At 41.1% G+C, this 19,514-nt stretch overlaps 1 protein-coding gene across 4 annotated transcripts in view; it reads right to left on the reverse strand.

Annotated features, from left to right (window-relative positions):
* Positions 1-1,167: 1,167 nt before the first annotated feature.
* The window catches only part of EYA2 (EYA transcriptional coactivator and phosphatase 2), a 270,278-nt gene continuing 251,931 nt past the window's right edge, over positions 1,168-19,514 (reverse strand). For 2 of the 4 annotated variants that reach the window (XM_069243467.1, XM_069243465.1), the window contains exons 14-16: positions 18,720-18,841; positions 9,187-9,287; positions 1,168-2,068 (exon numbers count right to left, since the gene is read on the reverse strand). In XM_069243467.1, coding sequence (XP_069099568.1) covers positions 1,988-2,068; positions 9,187-9,287; positions 18,720-18,841 — 304 coding nt within the window. In that variant the 3' untranslated portion in view covers positions 1,168-1,987. The remainder of the gene's footprint in view (positions 2,069-9,186; positions 9,288-18,719; positions 18,842-19,514) is intronic. The other 2 variants (XM_069243468.1, XM_069243466.1) reach the window with 1 other exon arrangement.

Here is a 19,514-nt window from a genome sequence, read left to right on the forward strand (position 1 = left end):
CAGAATTAACTAGGTCATGAAAAAGTTCTGTAAAACTGCATGTACATTGAGGTATAATAATGGGACAGCCCTGCTCAAGGATGGAGTCAAAAGGTTACATGATTCTGCCCCAGAGCAGGAAAGGACATCTATAACATTGGACTAGCATGAACCTCATTTTGTGCAGCACAGATTTCACATGAGCTTCCTCAGACCCCTTGAATGGTTTTTAAACCAGAGAGGGCAACTGCCAAAAACCTAAATAGGTTTTGTCTGACCCGCCTACAGTAGATTAATTATCAGTAAGCTAAAAGTCTCAACTGTCACGCTACTCAATAGCAACAATTTTAATCAAACTTTTATCACCATTTACTTTCACTCCGACAAGGACAACCAGTCTCACCCACATAAACATTGGTACAATTCTCAGCCCACACAGGAATTCTCATTAGCACGATTTAACCATAACCAACTATCAATTGTTTGCTGCCCTTGCAAGCATGTTGTTAATTTCCTCGTGGAGCTATAGATAGTGAATATACGTTTTGCAAACTGAGCATTTCTAACTTCTAGCCCTAAACCTAGGCTCTAGAATTAAAGTGTTAATCATTTAGTCCATGTAGGTTTACACATGTACCATTCATTCAGTAGATGCAATGTTCCTCACTCTGTCGTAATGTAGCAAATCTACATCTCTGATGCAGGGATAGAAGAGTGTAGGTAGTAGTCAAATCTATTAGCATTGAGGTTTTTCCGTCACATGTTGGACACGGGGCAGGGCCAGGCTTCGCGGTAGGTCATCAATAGTGATTGGCCCAGCCACTTCCTCCCAATTGAAGCTCTAGCCTAGACCAAGCCCACTCACAGCCAGTTTGGTTGGAATAGAAGTGAGCAAACAAAGACTGTGTTGCAGATTAAGTGATGTCAAAGAAGATTCCCCCTTGTGATTAAGAATGTCTGCTGCACTCATGTTTTGTTCATTTGAGGTATTTGAAAATGATGAGTTTTCACTATGATGAGCACAGAAATACTGTGAGTATCCTAATGGAAAGTAGCAGGTATTTAAATCAATTAATTTACATAGAATAATGTCCACAGTTAACACAATAGCATTAATTTGTAATACTTAATGCATTAAGAAAAATTGAATATACTGTTTTGAAATCAGCAGAGAATAGGTGACAGGTATTAGTTCCCCAAAAATGTAAACTTAGTTTTATTTAATGCCTTTCATTCATGACAACATACCGCATTTATTTTTTAATAAATCAAGATGGCAGCATAAGGCACAGTGTAGACACATGCACAGTCCACTTACCATCTGTTCAATGGTTAAAAAAACAACTATAAGTTTTACCAACAGCCCAAGTGACGTCCTTACTAATGTACATAACATGATTGTCCCCAGAGTTTGTCTTGGGAGGAAAGAACTATTAAATTAGAACGTAATAACCCCCAATAGTTAAAAACACAGGTACAAGAGCTTAATACCAGAGTAATGAGAATAGTTCATAAATTAAAAAATACAAAAGAAAATCAATATTCCACTCTTATTTCCAATGAGTCCTGCATATGGTAATGCATTGTCCAGTGAGCGTACCCAAGAGTTCAACATCTAGCATGCCCTTTCCCCATCCAAAAGCAAAAAAGCTAAAAGGTCGACCCAGAAAGTATGGCCTTTCTCTGCTTATAAAGAGTCAATGTGGCCAATGCCCTCGTGGTCAAGTCCTATCCCAGCTATAAGCTGTCAGTTAAACGTCATAACTGGGTGATCCACCGGGGGAAGCCATTTTGCTCCAATGCGTCCTGAAATGAAATTATGATAGATCCACCTGAAGGCCTGTTTTCTTGGAGTACAAAGCTGTATTTCCATGAGACAGTGGTTCAAGGATCGGACAGTGCCTCTGATAAAAGTCTGCACACTGTTTTTGACTTTGGAGCATTGCAGAGTAGGTTCAGCTAGATTCCTGGTGTGTGGCAAAGCCCATTGTGAAGACCTTCCCATCTGCTACAAGTATTCCAGTTCCAGAGCATGTCTGAGAGCCTCCAGGTCAGTGTGGCAGGTAATTCTCCAGAAAGGCATGTTGTGCTGCAATGGAAGTTGAAAATGAGTTTTTAATGGTGTGTAAAACATCCAGAAATACCACTGAGTACAACATTGAAAATAACTGTTTTATCGTGATTACATGTAGAAAATGAAATGCAGAGAAAGGTCCACACATACTTTGCACTTACTCAGCAAAAACCTCATTCCAGAATATATGTTTTTGTACTGTTGCTGCTGCTAGCAGGGATCGGAACACTCGAAAGTTGAGCATTTCAAATACAGTTGCACCAGCACTCTAAGACTCACTGTAAAGTAAACAAGCTTTGGCAAAGCCAATAGGTCTGGGATTGGCTGACAATTTTTATTTTATTTGTGAAAGCTTTTTTTTATGAAGGGACAGACTGTCTAAAAACAAGCACTGTCTACACACACACACACATATATATATATACATATATATATATACATATATATATATATACACTGTATAAAAAAGCACACATTAGACGAGTTGTACCTGGCATTGATGGGGCTACTTACTGTGTGTTTGTGCTGTTACTCACATTTTACTAAGCCAAAGGCTGAAGTGTGCTGACCATGTGTCACATGCTTTATACCTTGGTGGCTGTTAGCAAAATGCGAGTGACACTACATCGGACCAATGGATGAAGAAGGCTTACTGAAAATCCCTCAAAGTGATTTTGTATAGCATACATATTTTATTAAAAAGAAATGTACCCATTCACAAAATGCATTTGGTAGCACTATTAGCAGTACCGCGATACTACTGCTCATGCACGACAAAATGCTATTCACTAACCTACGAGTGAAGGTCTACACCTCTGCCTCTCCTCTCTTTTGTGTACAGAGATCTTCTCCACAAAGGTGGAGATCTCTGTACAAGTATGCCTTTGTTTGAATAGTAAACATGTTGAGAACAGGGGAAATGGACGGCAAATTCCTATGTAGGAGTGAGGAAGGGCCAATGAGGAATTTAAAGAGGTATATACACATACAGTAGGTTAATTCTTATTCAAAATCTGCATTTCTATAGCCACTAAATCCAAAATGGAACCACGGCAGTTAATATAATCTCCAGCTCAGAACTGGAGTAGGTTCAGCACCGGACATGGCCAATCACTGGGCAACCACTTGTAATGCAACAAATCTCACATAGAAAATAATGGAAGCAGTGACTTAAAAACCCACCCTTAGGAAATAATGTTAAAGCATTATTTTACTTTAACCTTTTAAGAATATCTATAAATTTAATTTAATGTGTACATATATATTTTATTTTATTATACATAATTTCTTTAATTTATCATTAAAAATAAAAATCATTTTCCAAAAAATATATGTTAATTTAAATTAATTCTACACATAACCATTTTAAATACATATCAAATTAATACATTTTTTGTGGGAATTTGATTATTTCATAAATATATGGCAACATTATTTGAGTTAATTTAGTATAAGTTAATATATTTTTAATAAAATAAATCATTATTAAATCATTAATTTATAGCATTATTTTTAAATGTGTTCTACATTTAAAATAAATATATAAAATTAATTTAAATCAAAATTTTACATACAATTATATTTTCTGATTTGTTTGTAAAGTTTAATACTATTTTTTTACTTTCCCCCATACTTTAGCATGGGGAGATTGCCGCCTACATGAGAAAGGTTACTAGTAGCAACTTCACACACATATATTTGTCTCCACCCCCCTGGTAGAAACATGAAAGTTTACCTTTTGTAGTAAATGCATGCTTGTAAATTGTCAAAAGGAGTAAATTTGCACATTGGTCTACTCATTTGTAAATTTACCTTTGTGAATAGTCCCCAAAATGTCTTGGTTAATGCCATAATTAAAAAAGCTTTGCTCCATAGTCACCCGGTGTGTAGCAACATTAGAATCCCCTAATACCAACACCCATGTGCCGTGATTGGGAACATTGTGCATGTAAAAGCCTCTGATACTAATTTAACCTGTAATTCTTGGTAATCAGCTGACATAACCACTTAAATTCATACTGAAATTTTTATTGTCGCTTTAATCGTATTTATTATGTGAAAAATATCAAAAGATACATACTATTAAGCTGATGTTTTTACTTTATGTACCGACAAATATTTTCTTGTATTTTTCGTTCTTCAGTCAATTACAGTTAGAAAAACAGTAATTTACACGACAAAACGTATACGCTATATTAGCTCTTAAATAACACCTACAATTTAAACTATTTACATAGCCATTATAAATTGGGTTACAACTGTCCTTGTTATTTTTTATGATTGCTGTTTTCCTTATTTGGAAGCATCAGCCTACGAAAGTGCCTTGTGTTTTTAAAACATTACCTTAGATTTTGAAATGCAAACCATGAGTTTCCTTGCACTACGTGGAAACTACATTAAATCCCTTTGATGGCCATCACTTTAACTAATACACATTAAACAGTTTTGTTAGCTGCTTTGTGTTTTAACTACATGCATATGGGGGTAGTGGAAGTATTTGCTGTTTCATGCATTGGGGAAATAAAATTACTGATTGTAAGATATTCATCCGTGTTTTAGTGTGAGGATAACTGAATCCGTTTTTTGGGAAATGTGACTTATTACTTGCAAAAGGTTGGGCTCAATTCCTCGACCCACCAAAGGAACAACTACACCAGGTGTTTAGACTACCCACAATTAATATGCACGGGTGAGTACACAGTAAATACTTTTCAGTGGAAATGATATGCATATTTGTACAAAAGGCAAAAAGTCTTAGTGAACCCTGATAATGAATTCTAGATTTGTCAATGACAACCAACACTTGAACCGGTCAAGTTTTCCAACATTCCAGTAAAAATCTGCATTCGTCATAACACAAGATCTTCTAGTATTTCTTAATATTCCTGTTTCTTCATGTCATACTGCACATATTTCACCACAACTATGGACGTAGCTTTGAATGTAGCAAAGAGGGGTAGGTGTGTGTCTGTGTGTATGAACAATCATTACTTATAGGGGTGTTATACCACAACATTGTGATCGAAATAACAAGTTATCTATATTGTTGCCTGAAATATCTTATGGAGTAGATAATAATAAATTGTTACTTACCTTGATGATATTTTGGCTGTCAGTAGTTTGTTCATAGTATATCTGTAAGCCGATATTTGGGAGGGGATATCGTAACATACGTTCATTATAGGCAGGATTTGATTGTGGGTTACAGTTATGCTGATCCACAAGATGAGCAGGAAGCAGTGCATTATGGGACATAGTCTTGAGCAGAGAAGAACACTCCATCAGGGATAATGGCAGAGTAGGACTGAGTCCAGACGAGCATGCCTCGTTAGTTCTATTTGTAACTATATTTTTTTATTGACATTTTGAAATACTGACTCACAGATATTTCCAATTCTACAAGTCAACAATTCTGAAGAGTAATGTAAGAGTGTGCATGTAAACAATGAAAAGGGAAATTTGAATTTCATCACAGCCTGGATATTGCTCTTTGGCAAATTTGAGGCCACTGCACTCTTGTATGATGGTGCATTTGTGGTGACCCTGGTGGGCTTTGTTTATTTTCTGACACTAGCTATGACTGTTAATTAAATACTGTAAGGGTACATTGCTGCCTATATGCAAACCATGGGCATCTGTAGCTTATTAGTGGTACAAGGAATACTTAAAGAGTTTCAGAAAATGGTGGCCTATGTTTCCATAGATGTTTGGCAATTTTTCATGTAAGAAACAGTTAGCACACCTAGTGGTTTCTATGAAAGAAAACACAAAAGGTGTTTGAAAGATAAATTATTTGCTGTTACAACAGAGAGGTAGGAGGCACAAGTGGCTATGCCAGTTGTAAAACTTATAAGTACAACACTAGTTTTCTTGAATGGACAAGGCCTGCATCATGGGCAAACCTACGCTAGCCTGCCACCAAGGGTACCATCAGTTGGGAGTGCCCGATTGCCCTGATAAGCAGCAGAGAGAGAAGAGTTGGAAGATATTCTTTCGACTGTCTGTACTGGAACGCAGAAAAATAATTTGTAACTGGTAACCAGTATTTGGATAATGGAACCTTTAGATGTGTTGTATTTCGTAAGCTGGTCTTGTATAAAATGATCATGACTTGTAGTTCATAACAGAAACTGATAAAAACCCCGCTATGCGGCTCACTCTGATCTCAAATAGCATTGTGTCTCTGCTGAATCGTCCCCATGCTTCAGATGTTGGCTCTTCCCAGGACTCGAGCATGGAGGGCTGAAAATGCAATTTCAGGACTTTCACTAGCCACACAGAGAGAACAAGTGGCCATTAGTACACTGCTTTCATCTGTTTGGTCCTCGAGGTGGGTTTCCTGGCTTTGAAACGACTTTTACTTTCTTATTTTGAACAAACACAAGGCTGTGCACAGCTAAGTGTTCTTGCTGTGTTTAAATTTATCACCGGTTGACAGGTGAATTAAAACGTCTCCCTAAATCCGAGTGCCACAGGCAAACCCGGGAATGTCTCCGTGTGCCATATTTTATACAGCTCAGGTGTTTTGAAGTCTCTCCTAATGATTTTCATCCATCACATCCGTGACAGGCCTGGGGAAGAATGCTCCTGCTAATGGGCGAAGACCCTGAGCGTGGAGACACCGGCTGCAGGCCTCTTAAACCTGTCTGCGCAAGAGCGCTGAACCCTGGCGACGTCTCATAGCTCGCGCCAGCGTGAGGTCTCTGATGATGCTCTTTACGCCGATTCACTGACTTTGAAGTGAGCTGCGCGGGGCTGTCGGAAACATTCGTCTTCCATCACTTCACTCCTACCAGTCCAGCAGGAACCCTCCTCACGGGTTCCTACATCCCCCACTGGCTGACTTTCGCATTCTGTGGTGGGAAGGTCACTGCAGTGAGTTATCCAGGCACCTGTGCCAGACTTCACGAAGTCCTGACTTCATGTAAAATGGAGATTTGTAAGGCAGGTTATTCGACGAAGCAATCCAGGCTGTTGGATTTCTGTGAGTGGCTAGAAGTAGGCGAGCCAACAAATTAACAGGGAGAGCTGAGCCAGAGCCCAGCCTAGGGCCTGGTTCGGTTCTTAGAGCCCATGCATGATGTAAATCATACATTGAGTTACGTAAAATATGATTAAGTGCCTTCAATACTGAATTAAAAAAATGTGGAAGCTTTCAGTGTAATAGGGCACATTATAACAATGAGAAGTGGTTATTAAAAGTGATAGTTTTGTACAACACGTAGAAAAAAAAGAGTTTTGGTGAAATAAAATATTTGATTAAGGTCACACGATTTATCTAATTTTTCTGCTTTTTCTGTGCAAACCAGCCAGTAAAAGGGTATTACCTCATCGCCCCTTGCCTCGTTTTCCTTCATTACGACAGTGAGGTAATCCTGCCTCAATGTTGCAATGAACAGAAGCGACAGAAGAGGGCTCAGAGTAATGCAATTACAGGTAAGTAAGTGGAGCATTTATTTGTCTTTCCTGTTAAGGCTTTGCTTTTAACTCTTACTCCATTCTTGTGACGTTTTTAAAATACAGCGCAAATTCACCCTGACGGTAGTGGAGCACTTTATATGAGCACCAGTTATACAAGTGAACATGCATTGTTTGTAGGCAGTAAGGAGATTAAGTGATTTGCCCAGCACCTCAGGATCGGGAGTTGATGCCATGAATCAGACCTGGTTCCTGAGTTTCTCAGTTGGCAACTCTGGCCGCAACGCCACATGTGGTTTAGAGGGAGAGTGGCACACCGAAGCCATATGAGAGCTTGGCTCGTTGCGTGCTTAAGGATGCAGCAGGACCTCCAGCTGAGCCAGGCTTCAGGGTCGAGCTTTCAGTGGCTCGCCCAGCTCTATGTGTGGTGGGTAGCATGAAGTGGCTTTGTATGTCCCGGCACCGAGATGTGTGTACATCTATACTTGGTAGTTTCTCCAGAGCTATAGAACAAGAGAACAAAACATTAGGATCTGAATGGCTGGTGCTTAAGGCAAGAAAAGGATGTAGCCTTGGGGTTTTCCAAGGTCCTCTTTCCAAGGTGCTGCGTAATACCTGGAGGTAATACAGGCCAGAAATATAATATTATCGCAAGTGGGTATTTTTCTTAGTGTTGTATTCATATTAATTTCTGGTAAAAACCCAGAAAACTGCTGCAGGGTCAAAGTTTTAGTTTAAAAGGGATGCTATAATTTGCCAGGCAATTCCGGACTACCACAAAATCCAGTATATGGTTTCGGAAGAAGCAGGGAAGTCTGGGGAAAGGTGCATCATGCCATATCCCTACTGTGGTCAGTTCAAGGATTTATGGTGCCCAAAGTAAACTGACATTCTGACTGACCCGCTACTGGCACTGTCCCTCACTTGTGGTGGCATCCTGTGCAGCTCTCTAGTTATGCCTTAATTTCCAGATTCCCTCACCATTGATGAATAAACAAATGATTGCATTAGCTGATATGTTTGAATGGAAACTTGAGAATGACACAGTTTTCATTCAAACTTAATTTCCCCATCTAATTTTTTTATTTATCTTTTCTACCAGTGAGTCATGCTTCCCTTTTGAATCAAAACATTTGTACCCTGCATCTTCCCACACCACTCTTCATTTTTAGGCGCAGTCTTGGTTTGCAGAATGGGTTGGCAACCACTGCCTCCGCGCCATTCTTAGAGAATGGGAACAGAGGTCCTCCGGTGGCCCAAAGGCCTTGTGCGGCAATTTGTATGACAGTGTAGACAATGGCCCAGGTGCCAAAACCTCAGAGTGGCCCCCCACCTTAGCACTCTGAGGAATATTCAGTGCCGCAGAAATGTTGCCCCAGGAGCATTTGGGAAGTGGGAGATTAGAAACACAAACTTGAAAAAATATCTTAACGAAAATCATAACAACCCACTTCCTTTCATTTAATAACTTTCATATTAAGGGATTATTTTATAGAACAAATACGTGAGAGGCCTGGTGGGACTAATAAATGGTGAGTAAAACTCTCTATAATGAGAAAGGATTTACCCTAGGAAATTGTTCAAGATGCTGGTGATTTTGTAAAAATGTGGAAATATACAGTTAACCTAATTTAAACCAGTTCTGGGTTAGGCCACGTTCATTATTCTAATAAAGGAGAAATGTAAATAAACTTAAGAAGCAAAATGTATATTACCTTTTTTGCCCCTTGTTCTTCCTCAACACCATCACCTATCACGACATAAACTGCTTTTCTTCCAAACCTCTGCATTATTCTTTCGAAACAGTTCTCTTTCCCTGAATCATAGAAAAACACAAAGCATTAGTATTTCTACAATGCTTCGTTAGAGAAAATTTCTAAAAAATTAACATCCATTGCAAATCTCTAGGTGTAAGCATGCATGAACACATAAATGCACACATAAACGCTTGTGCACATGCAAACACTGGCACACAGACACACTGCATAGTGTAATTAAAATACAATGCAATTTAATTTATGTTATACTAGTAGCCTATATGAGAGGTGGCTTTGTGCACATCTACATAATGCTCTTAATAGTAATATTTTTTATCCAAAATCCACAGGGGTCTTCGTGGTCCACATAAGCAGTAGACCCTACTTCACAGTACTGACAATATCTGTGGGATCAGATCTAAAAACAACCCAGGCTTAGGCAAGTGATGTAAATCATACATTGAGACAGTCCCCACAAGGTAAATCACAAAATAAATGACTTGTTTGAGTTGACGCAATGTTGAGTGAGTAAGTTGTGACCGATGACCTAATGCATGGTATAATATAAGAATTTTGGGAGGTTTGAAAATAAGTTGTCTTCAGCAACTGAAATTGATTTTGGAAGTCTTGCAATACATTACGATATTGTCTGTGGTATGAAACTTCAATAAAAAATTCAACAGTACAACAAAGAGGTGGGTGAGCCACTTAAAGCTTGAGCGTGGTTCAACCGTTATGCTGGGCTCTAGCTCATCTTGAGGTCCTCTTGCAACCTATACCCCAAAACGAGATGAGCTTGCATGGGAGATGATGTAGTATTGCATCTAGGGCTGCCAACCATGTATCTTCAGGAACTGGGTTTGAATCCCAGCCTCCCTTTACCATCCTTTGAATCCCACCAAGTCTACCTGTGATGACATCAGAATGTGTAATGTAGTCTGTGTCATTTTGTGAACTGCTCTTATTCACTTGGACAATGTTCATTCTATGTAAAACTGCCCATTAAGATTCTGCCTGCTACGCACACTTTATTGTCAACCTCCAGTGACTTAGGACAAAACATTAACCTTTGATGTTAGAAGAAAGCCCACCTAGAGGTTGCGTTGCACGGTGGGAAGCTGCAATACCTGGGATCAATTACAGCTTCATTGCTTGACCAAATCGTGCAAATAGTTTATTTTACTGGGCCTTCTTTTCTTTCTTTATCCCATGAGACGACCTTAAAATACGTGAGGTCAGGGTGTGAGTTGTACAAAAAGCCTGTCTTGTGTTTGATTTAATAGCTTTTAATGTTGCTCCATCTATAATGTCAATCCAGGCCGGGAACACATGACCCCTGTCTTGCGTCTTGGTTCAGTCATCAAGGTGGGGACAGGAATGTTTTCCTATTCAAACGCTCACTTTGAAAAAAGACTTCACCAATAATCTGATGTACTACAGCGAATCACTTCTGCGAGTTAAAGAAATTCACTTTCTTTCATTTTGAAGACACTTAAAATACTCAGGCCCATATTTATACTTTTTGACGCACAACTGCGCCAACGCAGTTGTGCACCATAAAATTTACCGCCGGCAAACGCCATTCCAACGCGCCATGCGGGTGCCTTATTTATGGAATGACGTTAGACGGCGTTGCGGACTGGTGTGCGTCAAAAAAAATGACACACCAGGCAGCGCCGGCGTATGGGAAAATGGGTCAGGTCAGGTCTAAGGCAAAATTCAGGCCTCAAACCGGATTTGCGCCATTTTGTTTTACGCCCAACCTCCATTGACATGACTCCTGTCTTAGCAAAGACAGGAGTCATGCCCCCTTGCCCAATGGCCATGCCCAGGGGACATATGTCCCCTGGGCATGGCCATTGGGCATAGTGGCATGTAGGGGGGCCCAAATCAGGCCCCCCTATGTCACAAAAAAAATCTGAAAAAAATACTTACCCGAACTTACCTTTCCTGCCCTGGGATGGGTCCCTCCATCCTTGGGTGTCCTCCTGGGGTGGGCAAGGGTGGCAGGGGAGGGCACCTCTGGGCTCCTTCCGAGCCCACAGGTCCCTTAACGCCTGCCCTGACACAGGCGTTAAAAAACGGCGCCCATCAGGCTGTGCGTCGTTTTTTAAGGCCCACCCCCTCCTGTGCGTCAAAATGACATCAGAGTATAAATATGGGTCACAGGCCTTAAAGTCATTTTTTGGAAGGGAACGCCTACCTTGCATATAATTAACGCAAGGCTGGTTCCCCCTTCCAAAAAAATGACGCACATGGTTGAATTTTGATGCCCGCGGGGTCGGACGTCAAAGTATAAATATGGGGCAGGGTTTGCGCCGATTGTGCGTCAAAATTTTTGACGCACATTCAACGCTAACAGAGTATTAATATGCCCCTCTGTGTTCCCTTTTCCTGATTTACATGGCAACAATTTTCAGGGCTCAGCTCTTAGAGCTGGAGCTGATCCATGGCACGGCTCAGCTCTGGCTCCACTCCCACTTAATTTGTTGACTCCCCTACCTCTAGTACAACACAAAACAATATAATACAATGCTTGAAGGGTAAGTATGTTACCTAGTGATTATGTTTTGACTGCAGGTCCAGAATTCTAGAGTTCCAATAATTATTCCCCACTTCATTAAATTAGTTCGCCCTAGTCAAGTTATTTAATCAATTAACAAATAGGTCGCAAGGAAACTGGCTAACTGCCTCTGTGACCATATAAATAACTAGATATTCAGTTTTGAGAAGAAAACTGATTAAGGAGGCATGTAGGAACCACGCTGACTCTGTAATATTACGAGAATGGTTGCAATGTTAGTCTGAATTTGGACACTATGTGAATGTGCACGACAACTGGCACATACTTTGTTGCGAAAGGAATGATGAAGTACATCCCACTAGCAGCTGATGCCTGCATAGTTCCCATTTATTGCATGGGAAACATGCTTCAACAGCCGGGAAGTGTTTTTGTAATATTTTCTCTGAGCGGACTAATGATAGCATAAAATGGCTATGTAATGTTTAACTACAAATAAGCATTGGTAAAGCCATTAAAGCTCACCTCATTAACCAATGTTTCTGCCGGTGCTGTGAAGCATCAGCAAAAAGGAAAATATTACTTACCCAGTAGACATCTGTTTGTGGCATGTAGTGCTGTAGATTCACATGCTTTGCATTATCCTGCCATCTAGTGTTGGGTCCAAGAGTGTTAAAAGTTGTTTTTCTTCGAAGAAGATGTTTTTTTGAGTCACAGAATTGAGTGACTCCTCCCTCTCGGTGATACTGCGCATGGGCATTAAGTCCTTTGTTGGACTGTTTTCCCGCAGGCAGGTGGGAAAGAAGAATGAGAAGGAAGTGTAGAAAAAGAGATGTCCACGCAAGTGCATCTACATATGTACAAATATTTACAAAAATACACAGTAACTGCAACGGCCATAGGCATCCGGGGAGGAGTGTGGGCACATGTGAATCTACAGCACTATGTGCCCAGTGGCGTAGCGTGGGTTGACAGCACCCGGGGCAAGGCAAGTAATTTGCACCCCCTAACCCGTGGATTTTAGCACTCGCGAGTGCGAGCGCGCCCCCCCTCAGATGTTGCGCCCGGTGCGGCCGGCCCCCCTGCACCCCACACGCTACGCCACTGTATGTGCCACGGACAGATGTCTACTGGGTAAGTAACATTTTCCGTTCGGTGGCATGCGTGGCTCTAAATACACATTTTGTATGGACTGTAAAGCAGTCCCTCCAAAATGCAGTGGCTAAAAGTGTTCTTAGGACAGCTTGCCCTACATTTGCTTGCTGTTGTGCTTGTACATCCACACAATAATGCTTTGTGAATGTGTGTGAATGTGTGTACTGTAGACCAAGTAGACGCTCTGCATATGTCAGCTAAAGGAACATTTCCCAAAAATGTCATAGTAGACCTTTTTTCCTAGTGGAACGTGTCCTCGGAGTTTATGGCAATTGTCTTTTTGCCTTACAATAACATGTTTGTGCACATTTAACAATCCATCTAGCTATGTCATTCTTTGAAATTGGATTGCCCTTGAATGGCAAAGTGAAAGGCACAAAAAGTTGTTTTGTCAATATAGTACACGAGTGCCTCCTTATGTCTAAAGTAAGGAGTGCCCTCTCTGCTACTGAATCAGGTTGTGGGAAAAAACTGGCAAATCAATGGTCTGATTGATAGGAACTTTAGACACCGCTTTTGGTAGGAATCTTGGAATTGTGCGACGGACCACCTTATCCTTATGAATTTGAAAGAAAGGATTAGAGTTAATGCCTGGAGCTCACTGACACATCTAAGTGATGTGATTGCAACCAGAACAGATACCTTCCATGAAAGGGACTGAATAGGACATGAGTGAAGTGGCTCAAATGGAGGACACATGAGCTTAGTGAGTAGAATGTTAAGATTCCACAGTGGAACAGGTGGAATTACCCTCTTAAGTCCTTACATAAAAGTTTTAATAACAGGGATTCTAAACAATGAAATATGTTCTCTGTTTTGTAAGTATGCAGCTGTCGCTGCAAGATGTAATCTGATTGCAATGTAAGCCAATTTAATTTGCTGCAAAAGAAGCAAATAATTTTTTGGACAGATGCCTTAATTGGATCAATATGTTTGGACTGGCAGTCGCAAACAAAACTCTTCTATTTTGCTACATAACATGCTCTAGTTGTCGTCTGCGCGCCTCCTTCAAGAGTTCCATTTATTCAGGAGGCAAATTAAGATAACCAAATTCTATGACTTCAGGAACCATATCGCTAGGTTGAGTGATTTGGGGTCTGGATGCCTGATCTGTCCATGGTTCCGTGTGAGAAGATCCAGCCTGTTGGGGAGCTTCTTGTGAGGAACTTCGAGAGGTCTAGAAGTGTTGTGAACCAAGGGTGACATTCCCATGTGGGCACTACCAGTATCATAGTTAGTGACGTCTGTTTGAGCTAGCGAACAGAAATGGAATGAGTGGGAGAGGTGGAAAAGCATAAGCAAATATCCCTGAACAGTTCATCCATAGAGCATTGCCCCTGGAGAGAGGGTGAGGGTACCTGGTCGCGAAGGTTAGACATTTTGGCCCATATTTATACTTTTTTAGCGCCGCATTTGCGCCGCTTTTTGATGCAAAAATGGTGCAAACTTGAGAGATTGGTGAAGTTCCACCATTGCAGAGAGTGGTAAGTTTGGTAGTCAATCAACATTAGATCCTGAAATCGACCCTGTGACTGAGACCACTGACGAGACAGACACTGCTGTAGCTGACGCATGTAGAGTCTGGCGTGAGGTACAATGACAATGCAAGATGCCATCATCCCTAAAAGAGACATTACAATTTTGACTGCAGGAGTGTGATTCTGTTGAAACTGAGGAAGCAGATGCTGGAAGCTTTGTATCCAAACTGCATTGGGGCATGCTAAACCTAGTTGAGTGTTAAGAATGGCCCCTCGATATGGTTGAATCTGGAGAGGTTGTAGATGACATTTTACAAGGATGATTGTGAGCACTAATTTGTGAAGAAGGTTCACTGTAATTTGTGTGTGGGACTGACACTGTTGCAACATGCTGGTTTGATAAGCCAGTCATCCAGAAATGGGAAGACATGAATCTTTTGTCATCTGAGATGTGCTACAACCACTGCTAGGCATTTGGTAAATACCCTGGGAGCAGCTTTATCCCAAAAGGTACAACTTTGAACTGATAATGGTTTCCAGCAACCACAAATCTTAAATATCTGCGATGAGCCGGATGGATGGGAATGTGGAAGTATGCATCTTTGACTTCTAGAGCTGTCCTAACATCCTGAAGAGTGACCATGTGAAAATGTTCTGAAAAAATTGATTTAGGGGCCTGGGACCAAAGATGGGTCTGAATGACCCGTCCTTTCTTGGAATGAGGAAATATAGCAAATATACTCCTGTTCCTTGATATTTGGGTGGAAATGGGTCTGTAGCTTCTTTTGAGAGGAAAGCTTGTACCTTTTCTTTGAGGAGAGTGAGGTGTTCTTGAGATAACCTGTGTGTGCGAAGAGGGATATTGGGAGGTGTGGTTCTGAGCTCCATGCAATAACTTTGTTGGGTAATGGAGAGAACTCATTCAGCCGATGTTATTTGTGTCTATTGAGTATGGAAGTTGTGAAGACATCCTCCAACTGGTGTTATATGGGGTCTGTGCCTGTTGAGGTAGTAGTGTTTAGTTGTGGAACCTGAGCCCTGAGAGTAGTTGTTTTTGCCCTGCCTATGAAATTATGACCTCTGAATGCCCCTCTGGCATAGGAACCTGAGGCATGTTTGTTTTTGTGAGGTGGAAGGCTCTGATAAAGCTGTTGGTTTGTAACACCCTCTATAGAGTGGGTGATGAAAAAATCCTCTTTGTGTTTGTGACTGAAGAGCACTCATGGCTGTTACCATATCTGTGTCCTTTTTTAGTTTTTCAAAAGTGGAATCAACTTGTGGACTAGAGAGGTGTTCTTTATCAAAGGGCATATCTAAAACTGCTTGCTGCACCTCTGGTTTAAACCCAGCACACCTAAGCCATGCATGTCGTCTAACTAGGACACTTTTGTTTATGCCTCATACTATGGTATCTGCAGCCTCCAGCGTACATCTAATGGAGTTATCAGTAATAGTGTGCCCCTCTGACACTACTGGCCATGTTTGCAATGCTACTGTGGGAGAAATTGGAGGACATCTCAGTGAGATCTCTCTTATCTAGAGAGTAGGGCTTGGGAATTGGCTATCCGCCAATGATTAGCGGCTTGTGCAGCTACTCTCTTCCCTGCCGCATCAGTCTTTAACTCTTTGTCAGGTGGGGGAGAGTCTCCAGTGGCCTGGCTGTTAGCTCTTTTCCGGGGGTAGTAGCCACTATAGAGTCTAGCGGCACTTACTATCTGATAAATAAATGGTGAGAAGGAGCTGGTTTGTATTTTTTACCTACTGTTGGCATTATTATTATTATTGAACGGACAGGCTCTTGGAAAATGCTGTTAGCATGTCCCTGTGTGCGGTGGTAAGTATGTCAAATAGAAAATCCTGTTCAATAGAATCCTTATGTAAAGGTACATTATGGTATGCAGCTGCCCTAGCAATGACTTGTTGGTAGCTGGTAGTAACCTCTGGAGGGGAAGGTCTAGCACGATACAAGTCAGAATCAGAATTAATAACTGCATCTGGATTATAAGAATCCCAGGGACCTTGATCTAATGGTATCTCCTCTAAATAGTGTTTCTCAAATAATGGTGAATCTTGTGAAGTATATTCTCCTTCAGTTGGAGAAGTGGGAGAATAAGGTGGAGAAGTAGGTGAGGAACAGGAGGAGGAGGAAGAGGACGAACAAGCTCCTCTGTGGAACCAGTCTTTTTCCCTAGGGAGTTTTTAAGCTGGTGAGGTGTCCAGTGCCTCCTGGAAGGTTAACTTCCTTTTAAATGTAACTGTAGGGAAGGCTACAGTTTGGCCTGTACCTTCTTGAATATATATTTTGCGCTGTCTAGCATCCATTGTCTCTAATATGGGTTGAATAGGCGAAGGCGTGGTGGAGGAGTGGCTTGAGTCCAAATGCTCTGAAGGAACATATTCCTTTGTTTTCTGAGCAAACATTTTTCGGTCTACTCTTTTTCAGTGCCGAACTGAGATCTGAAGATTGTCGGCTTGTAACCGGTGAAGTTGGTGCTGAGTGCTTGGTGGTGGAAGGTTGGACCGAAGTTGATGAGGTAGGAGCCAAAGATTCTGCTGCATTCTTCATGGTTTTCAGTGCCATGCCGATGGACAGGGCATCCAAAATTACCTTCTGAGACCGACCATGGCTTGAATACAGAGGTGGTCTATTTGGAGGTTTTGTGGTAAGAGGCCACAGTACTCACGGTTTGCATCAAAGTCAGTTCTTGACTCTCGACGTTGGATTGGATGTCTGAATCCGAATCTTGCATGGAGACGGCTTCCTGGTGGGGCTCCTCCTGCGCATGTTCTGCCCCGAAAATATCTGGGGTGCCATCTGGAGATCTGTGGACCATCTCTAGCCTATGAGCTCGTCGGTCTCGGAGCATTTTCTTTGACCGGAACAACTGACATGCCTCACAGGTAGCATCTTGATGGTCAAGCGAGAGGCAGAAGTTCCACACCCAATGATGATTGGTGTAAGGGTACTTAGAGTGGCACCGAGGGCAGAACTGAAATGGTGTCTGTTCCACCAGGCTAACATTCTCTCCGGTACCGAAGGTTTTAAGGCCTAATAGCCTGATGGGCCTCCGGCCCAAAGGGCGTACGATCGAAAAAACTGGAACTGACATGTGAGAAATGGTCAAAGATGAAGCGAAGAATTACATGTCTGAACCCGACGGCAGAGAGAAAGCAATCTAATAAAGGACTCGATGCCCATGCGCAATAGCCGAGCGGGAGGAGTCACTCGATCCTGTAACTCGAAGAAAAAAAAACATCTTCTTCAAAGAATAGCAACTTCAAAAACACTCTGGATCCAACACTAGATGGCAGAATAATGCAAAGCATGTGTATCTACAGCCACACATGCCATCGAATAAGCAAAATGCTTTTTGTAATGCTGCATAGGATCAGCCAACACAAAAAATGAATATGAAGAAAGGCATGGTGGTTTGGCCGTGTCAGTTCCTATGTACGCGTATGGTGTTAATAGGACCATAACACTAGAGGTGCAGATGCACACAGAAAACCTGCCATGCCAGGATGTTTCATTAGATCACTCTTACACTTCATAACTAAGTAACGGCACAGTCATTGAGTAAGTACTTGCTGACACAATGAAACCAGAAATTTTAATGTGTGCACGAAGCATCCATTCCACTAATCTTCCTGCCAGCCAATAAAACCTAAACTTCTGAAATGTTTTGCGCAGTAATTGGACTAGCCCCTGAAACAAACTATGGCCTGATTTTTTAAAGAAGAATGCTGTGTGGTTCATTAACTACAAAAGGGCTTAGTTCTACACAATAAAAGGTGGTATAAATGGATAATGGGAGCTCTGCCCTTTCTGCCATCCATGATGCTTTGAGGCTAGGTTGTTATTCAGGGGTATCTGCAGCAATGTGCCACAGGGAGTTTTTTTTTTTTTTTTTTTTTTTACCACTGGAGCTTTCAGTCCTGGTGAAGGGCTATAAGACAATCTTACATCTATGCACTGACAACTGCAAACAGTATGCTGTACAAAAAGAATAGCAGAATTTAAAAATCAAAATAAACTTCTAGTTGCTTACAATCCTTTTCTGAATTTCCCCAAGACAATATTTTATGTGGCGAGAGGTTGCCCATTGAAAGGCTTATGGACAGAAAATCAAAGGCTGACTCTGTCTCAATCTCACTCTTTTAATATCCAGCTTGTTAAATGATTTCACAGCTGAGTGGGCATAAGGACACTATTTTGCCTCTTACTTTTAAGGCATTTTTTATTTGTTCACATTTACAGAAAACAAACGTCAGGACACATGTTTAGTTTAAAGCAATTTGTTCATATTAACAGCTGTGTGAGAGAGAATACCTCTTACCTGTCTTTGTTGCGCTATAAATGTTTTCGATAGGAAAGACGGTGCCTAATCCATACAGCAATACTTTAGCCAGGGCTGGTATAAGCTGAGTGGTAGTGACTAATACATTAACACAGTTTGGTCTAAAGAAAGAAGGAATATCAATTAATACAGATAAATAATGTGTTTCAAACTCCCCAGCATTATTCTATTATAAAACTTAAGAACGAAGAGAATAAAGGAAGTTGAGCACACCAACGTTTCTGCTTTTAAAAGTAATGGGAGTGACTAAGACATATGTAATCTACACAGAGAATTGTGTAACTGAACACAGAGCTATTAAATCTAAACAATTAAGACTGACACAGGCGCATATTCCACAGCATACAAGATAAATATGCATCCATCTTAAATATTGTAAACCAGTGGTTCCCAGCCTTTTGACTTCTGTGGACCCCCACTTTATAATTACTGGAACCCGAGGACCCCCACTGAATCATTATTGGAATCTGAGGACCCCCCACTGAGTCATTACTGAAAGCTGGGGCCTAACCTGTTAAAATTATTTAATTTTCTAAGCAGTCATGGACACCCTGAGGAGGCTTTGAGGACTCCCAAGGGTCCCCGGACCACAGGTTGGGAACCACTGTTGTAAACCATTAATGTTGGAGAATTAACAACTAGTCGGTAACAGGAGTTTTGGTCAGTAGCCTGAACATAAACTATTTTCAAAGAGAAACACTTCAGAATGTTTTTAAAAACAAATACTAGAAATAGACAACATGTGATTCTATACCAGATTCATGCTGCAAACCA

The sequence above is a fragment of the Pleurodeles waltl genome, chromosome 7, assembly GCF_031143425.1.
Source record: "Pleurodeles waltl isolate 20211129_DDA chromosome 7, aPleWal1.hap1.20221129, whole genome shotgun sequence".
NCBI classification, from domain to species: Eukaryota; Metazoa; Chordata; class Amphibia; order Caudata; family Salamandridae; genus Pleurodeles; species Pleurodeles waltl.